Here is a 6,974-nt window from a genome sequence, read left to right as displayed (position 1 = left end):
AAAAGGACATTTGCACCTTAGTGCCCTAAAGTAACCACACAAATTTCTTATGTTTAACATTTTACATATAGTATATGGACTTTTAGAATCTTTCTGATTGTCAAGTTCAGATTACGAACCCTTAGTTAGGGGAGCAGAAGTGTGGGAATGAATGGGAGGATAAAAAAAAAAGCGTCTCATAAATTTCTATATTAAATTGCGTACAATTTTTTTTTTGTTTATATTGCACGCATTCACATCTAATATCTCACAATTTTCATTTTTCTATTTATAGCGCATACATTCACATTTAGACACTTTCTGGATTTAATTTCGTCTTTTTAAGAAATTAACACTTTGGACTCCACTTATCTAGTCTTTGAAGCCCTTGTTAGAGAAGCCAAATTTAAAGTAAGTGAACATGAAAAAAATATGAATACTTACTTAAAAAATTTTAGATAGTCAGTAAACATTGGATTTTTGGCATAGTTAAGATGAATGAAAGTTAATCGAGCCACTTAATGTGAATACAAGTAATCATTGATAATAAATTGTTTATAAATTATTCTACAACTGATATGTGTGGGGAACGAAAACTAAAGATTAAACTAAAATGATTGTTCCTTCCTGTTTACCAGTTACTTGTTTCGGAATTAAGCCAATTTCCTAATTAAATTCTTTGCCTTCTCTCTAGACCTCCGGTGTTCAGAAACCTCGCAACTTCTTCATTCTTCACCTGAATTAGTTTGTGAAGTAAGGATTCATGGCTGCCCTTCAGCCGTCGGCTGAGGGGCAAGGGATGTCTCCTACAGGAAAAAAATCTTTTCTCAACTCTTTACACAACCGGCGGTATCTACAATCCAGATCACGCAGGCATCAGTTTACAAGGGAGAAGCTGCTGTTGTTTTTTCAAAAGCAGACGCGGACAGACTTGCGGCACCATTTCGATGGGCTTTGGTTGGAAAATTTTCTCACGGGCGACCTTCATTGGAGTCTATTCGAAAGTTTTTTGCTTCATTAAACCTGAAAGACCAAGTTTCCATTGGATTGATGGATTACAGGCATGTTCTTATTAAATGCAATGCTGAAGCAGACTTTAACAGAATTTGGACGAGAGGAGTTTGGCAATTGAGCAAATATCCAATGCGTGTATTCAGATGGACCAGGGATTTCCATGTGCATAGGGAGTCTTCTTTGGTACCGGTTTGGGTAACTCTTCCGGCTCTCCCTATTCATTATTTTGATAAACATTCTTTGTTCTCCATATTGTCACCAGTAGGAAGACCCATGTTCTTGGATTCGGCAACGGCTGCTGGAACACGTCCTAGTGTGGCCAGAGTGTGTGTTGAGATCGATATAGCTAAAATCATCGTGTCTAGGGTCTGGGTTGCTGTAGAAGGGGAATCTAGTTTTTGGCAACGAATTGTTCCAGAGAATATGCCAACTTATTGTTCATTTTGCTTACGATTGGGTCATTCTCAAGTGGAGTGCAAAAAAAATTTGCTTGAGGATGGAATGCGGCAACATCATCAGCAGCAAGGATTAAAGTTACAAGGGAATAACGTTCAGTTGTCCCACCTTGAAAATGTCCATAAAAAAGCTGTTGTGAATGAATCTCAGGATGTGCGAACTACAGATATGATTCATGAAGGAGGAACACAACAGATTGCAGTAGAGGAAGTTGCTGGTTCTCATATGATGGCCGAAGAAGGAGATAAAATGGTTCAAAATGATGACCGGCTCAATCCACTGTTAGCTGAAGGAGATGAAGGAAGGAAGGAAAAAAATCCAATGAAGGAGGACTCTGGTCCTATTATGATTGAAGAGGAACATGACGCATCAATTCCTAAACATTCATTCATAAGCAAACCAAGTTCAATTTTTGCTGAAGGACAAGTTGCAGCTATGGGAGATGAAACCGACAACATTGCTATCCAAGCATTTTTGCACATGGAGGGTTCATCGCATGCACATCATGGGGAACAAACAATAATGGGTGACCAGCTGGATAAGCAACAAGCAAATGAGAAACAAGGGACCCATCTTCCAGCAGACAACTCATTCATATTGGAAAATCATCATATGGCCGAAAGTAATGCATTGGACAATATCTATGTTGACTTACGTGGGGCTGAGGAAGATTTTGTTTCCACAGACAATGCAGTTGCGGGCAATTTGTCTCCAAGATTGGTTGTCCCACCTCAGCAGCTGCTGGAATCATCAAGCGACGCTTTAAATATTGATCAATCACAAAGGGATGACCGTGAGTTCCGACAAATGCGAGGAAAGGGTGTTCGTGCTCGATTCACATCCGACAGACAATTAAGGTCAGAGACATCATCCAAAAACTCATTCCATGCTCTTTCTCATGATTAATGGAATATTTTGGAATATTAGAGGGATTGCAAAGGTTCCTAATTTAAGAAGATTAATTAAACTAGTACGGCTTCATCAAGTTCATTTTGTTGTGATATGTGAACCAAAAGTAGATGTGTCAAAAATTGAGTCCATTCGTCTTCGATTATCATTTGATTATGTCTTTGTTAATTGCTTGAGTGATATTTGGGTTTTCTATAGTAGTCCTTTCGTTTGTTCCACTGTTGGTAGTTCAGACCAGCATATATCTCTACATGTTCAAAACCCGTTGCTTCCTAGTCCAATCATCATGTCCTTTGTTCATGCAAAGTGTTCGGTGGAGGAGCGTCGAGAATTATGGTGTTCATTGTTAAATGATAAACCTACAATACATCCTTGGTGTATTGGGGGGGACTTTAACGTCATTTTGGCACCTCACGAAAAACGTGGAGGACGTCCATTTGCTATAGCGGAAGGAGCTGATTTCATGTCTTTTATGGAGGAGGCTGGGGTCTTTGATGTAGGATTTTCAGGTTCTAGTTTCACGTGGTCTAATAATCGGAGGAGTAGAGCTCGGATTTCAAAAAGGTTGGACAGATTTTTAGTCAACGGGGCTTGTTTGGATCTCTCTGACGCCATTTCTGTGCTCCATTTGACAAGACACCCTTCGGATCATGCTCCGTTGAAGATTTCATTTGCAACTAGGTTGGATAATAAGCCACGTCCTTTCCGTTTTTTGAATGTTTGGACATCCAAACCTGAACTCTTAGAGGTGATTCGCCAAGCTTGGAATCAAAATGTTGATGGATCTCCACTGCGAATTTTATGCTCTAAATTATTGACAACGAGAAGGGCTATTCAATCATGGAACAAGCAATACTTTGGTAACATCATGGACACTGTGCATTTTGCGGAAATTGCGGTACAACGAGCAGAGGAGATGGTAGATCAAGATGACTCAGACGAATGCCAAATTGAGTTAAATAAGGCTCAAGCGGATCTCCGTCATGCACTATCAATTGAAGAGCAGTTTTGGAGGCAAAAGGCTAGAGTCAAATGGCTTAAAGAGGGAGATAGAAATTCACGGTATTTTCATGCGGTGGTAAAGCAAAGACGTGTTCAAGGAATGATACATTGCATCAAAAATTCCAATGGAGTTTGGATGGACAAGGATGAGGACATAGCAAGCGAAGCAATATCATATTTTAATGATCTTTTCACGGGTCCTTTGGATTCATTTTCGAATATGTTGCACCTAATTCCGCGTATGATTTCTCCATACGACAATGGAAAGCTAGAGTCACTGCCTACGATCGAGGAGGTATATCAAGTAGTAAAATCAATGGATGAGGAAAGTGCTGCTGGCCCGGATGGTTTCACAGGAAAATTTTTTATATTTGCGTGGGAAGTGATCAAACAAGATATTTATAATGCAATACTCAGTTTTTTCTGTGGGGCGGAGTTACCTCGGTTTATCACTTCTACCTCGATCGTACTAATTCCAAAAATGACAAATCCTCAGGAATTTTCTCATTTCAGACCAATCAGTCTATGTAACTTTTTCAATAAGTTGCTTTCCCGGATCTTGGCGGATAGACTGGCTGGTATATTGCCAAAAATAATTTCCCCCCAGCAAACAGGCTTTGTGAAGGGTCGTAATATAACGGAAAATTTTCTACTGGCTCAGGAAGTGGTTTCGGGTATTGGAAAAAGGAATAGAGGTGGTAATGTGGCTATGAAGCTAGATATGTCTAAGGCATATGACCGGGTCGCTTGGGGTCATATCATCAATGTCCTGAGAAGTTTTGGTTTTGGGGAAATATTTATTGATATGGTATGGCGCTTGCTTTCTAATGTCTGGTTTTCAATTATTATTAATGGGTCTTCACATGGTTTCTTTAAGTCCTTGAGAGGGCTTCGTCAGGGTGACCCATTATCACCTGCGCTTTTCATTATCGGAGCTGAAGTACTGTCTAGAGGATTGAACAACCTTGCACTGCAATCGGGCTTTCTGGGCTTCAAAGTTCCATATGGTTGTCCAGATATAACTCACTTGGCGTTTGCGGATGATATTCTCATATTTGCAAACGGATCCGCTTTGTCTCTAAGGGCGATCATGCAGGTGTTAGAGGCGTATCAAAGATGTTCGGGACAACTTATTAATGTGCAAAAAAGTTGTTACTTGGTCCATCCAATGATGTCAATGGCGAGACGAAGGGTGATTCATCGTATCACAAAATTTGCCTGCAAGCCTTTTCCAATATGTTATTTAGGGTTTCCGCTCTACTTTGGAAGAATTAAATCATCATATTTTGGAGGAGTGTGCCAGTCTATTATAGGGAGGATTCAGTCATGGAAATCAAGGGTACTTTCCTTCGGAGGCAAGATAGTTCTAATCAAGCATGTCTTGGAATCAATGCCAGTGCATCTAATGTCAGCATCTGTGATCCCGGGTAAGGTTTTTAAAATTATTGAAAAAACCTGCTCATCCTTCCTGTGGGGATCATCACCCAACGAATCAAAGTTTCACTGGATAAGATGGTCTCAACTATGTTATCCGGTTGATGAGGGCGGAGTTGGTTTCCGGAGATTACAGGATGTATACACAGCATTTTCTTCCAAGCTATGGTGGAATTTCCGAACAAGATCATCGCTGTGGGAGACATACATGAAAGCAAAATACTGCAGAGGTCTTCATCCTTGTCAGGTAGAACTCAAAAATAAGGATTCCTCAATATGGCGGAGGATGGTAAATGTGAGCCGACAAGTGGAGCTTTCTATGTTATGGGTTGCAAAAGAGGGGGCATGTCACTTTTGGTATGATAACTGGCTAGGATGTGGTGCTTTGTTCTTACAAGTACCGGTTAACCTAGAGTTGTCATTCCATAATTTCATAAACAATGGTCACTGGGATGTGAACCTCTTATGTCGCACAATACCAAAGGAGTATGTGTCCTACATTTTACAACAACCCATTCCGGAAGATGGGAGTGAAGTGGAAGTCTTTTGGATGCCTACAACATCTGGAAAATTTTCCTTACATTCGGCTTTTCAAGATATTAGGCAGACCCAAAATAAGTCGATGGTTTTTGCATCGATTTGGCATCCTCGTATCCCTTTCAAAGTTTCATTTTTCATGTTCAGATTGTTGCGAGGGAGGATACCGATACCAGATAGGCTATGTGAACTTGGTTTTCATTTACCGTCCAAGTGTTTCTGTTGTCCTTCGGCATCCGAGGAGCCTATTGAGCATTTATTCTCCAACGGCCACACGGCGTCGGTAGTATGGAGTTATTTTGGAGGATTATGTGGATTAAGCCCAGGAACTTCTTTGCGGTCTCGATTAGTAGGATGGTGGTTGAGGTCGTATGATTCTGAGTTACGGCGGATTATGGGCCGAATTATTCCTACTATTATTTGTTGGCAAATTTGGAAGGCAAGAAACAAAGCAATGTTCGAAGGTGCTCAAATGCGACCATCTGCAATCTGCCAAGCAATTTTCTTGGAAATTAAGTCCATGGTAGGGATTCATTTCAAACAAGCATTCCGATCCCAGTCTTTCCGACAATTGTATGATTCGCCGAATTTTAATGTTGGAAGAATTGCCTTCAAAGCTATTCGCTGGGAGTCAAAGGAGCCAGGGCGGTTCATACTAAATACAGATGGTTGTTCTAAGGGTAATCCAGGTCTGGGTGGAGGTGGTGGTGTTCTAAGGGATTCAACGGGATTACCACTTTTTGGTTTTTCGGCCTATTTTGGACAAACTACAAGTCTCCATGCAGAGGTTCGGGCACTTCTCATTGGTCTTCAAACGTGTATACAAAGGGGGTTTGGGAATATATGTATACAATCGGACTCATTGGCCTTAGTTCGAATTATTCATCGTCAAATTCAGTGTCCATGGCAGATTACAAGGGAGGTCAGGCAGATTCGGCATTTTTTGGAGTACCCGACTTGTTTATCACATTGTTATCGGGAGGCTAACACAGTTGCTGATGCGTTGTCCAATGAGGGGGTATCTCATCCACAGCAACATGTCAGGTTGTATGACACCTTTTCTACATTCCCAAGACTGGCCCGTGGGGCAATACGTCTAGACAGAATAGGAATGCCTTCATTTCGCAAAATTAAACATATGTAGAAGGAAATTTCTGTATGTTGTTTATCATTATATGAATAAAATAAAATAATAATACCAGTTTAATTTTTCTCACAAGTTTTTTTGGATAATCAATTTAATCAACTTGCAAATTAAATAGCAATAAATCATTACATAAAGTATATTTGAGTACCGTGCTACTAATTAACATAAAATTGATCGTATACTTGGACTACCTTTTTGTTTCGTGAATTGCATATAAGAAATTGATGATAGTGGAGAGAACTAAGTAGACATGATAAAAGTCCAAGCTAGTAAGATAGAGGAAGGATTATCTACTCCATGAATTATACTTTCTACATTTTATTTCCATTCTGTTTGAGTTTAGCAATCTTTTTCAGCTTGGAAGAAATGCAATTTTATTCCTCAATGTTTGGCATGTGTGCTAAACCAGGAGGTTCCTAATGTTTTGATAAAACAAATCTAATCCCAAAAGTTTTAAAATTTGGGTACATTTAGGATAATTAACAAAAAATTAACA

The 6,974-nt window shown here is 39.8% G+C and overlaps 1 protein-coding gene across 1 annotated transcript; it reads left to right on the top strand.

Annotated features, from left to right (window-relative positions):
* Window positions 1–1,029: 1,029 nt before the first annotated feature.
* Window positions 1,030–6,475, top strand: LOC113710121 (uncharacterized). The gene is made up of 2 exons (XM_027232960.2): window positions 1,030–2,306; window positions 2,377–6,475. The coding sequence occupies exons 1-2, from the start codon at window positions 1,030–1,032 to the stop codon at window positions 6,473–6,475; spliced, it is 5,376 nt and encodes a 1,791-aa protein (XP_027088761.2).
* Window positions 6,476–6,974: the final 499 nt, after the last annotated feature.

The sequence above is a fragment of the Coffea arabica genome, chromosome 9e (assembly GCF_036785885.1).
Source record: "Coffea arabica cultivar ET-39 chromosome 9e, Coffea Arabica ET-39 HiFi, whole genome shotgun sequence".
Lineage (NCBI taxonomy): Eukaryota > Viridiplantae > Streptophyta > Magnoliopsida > Gentianales > Rubiaceae > Coffea > Coffea arabica.
This window is presented reverse-complemented; position numbering and strand designations above follow the sequence as displayed.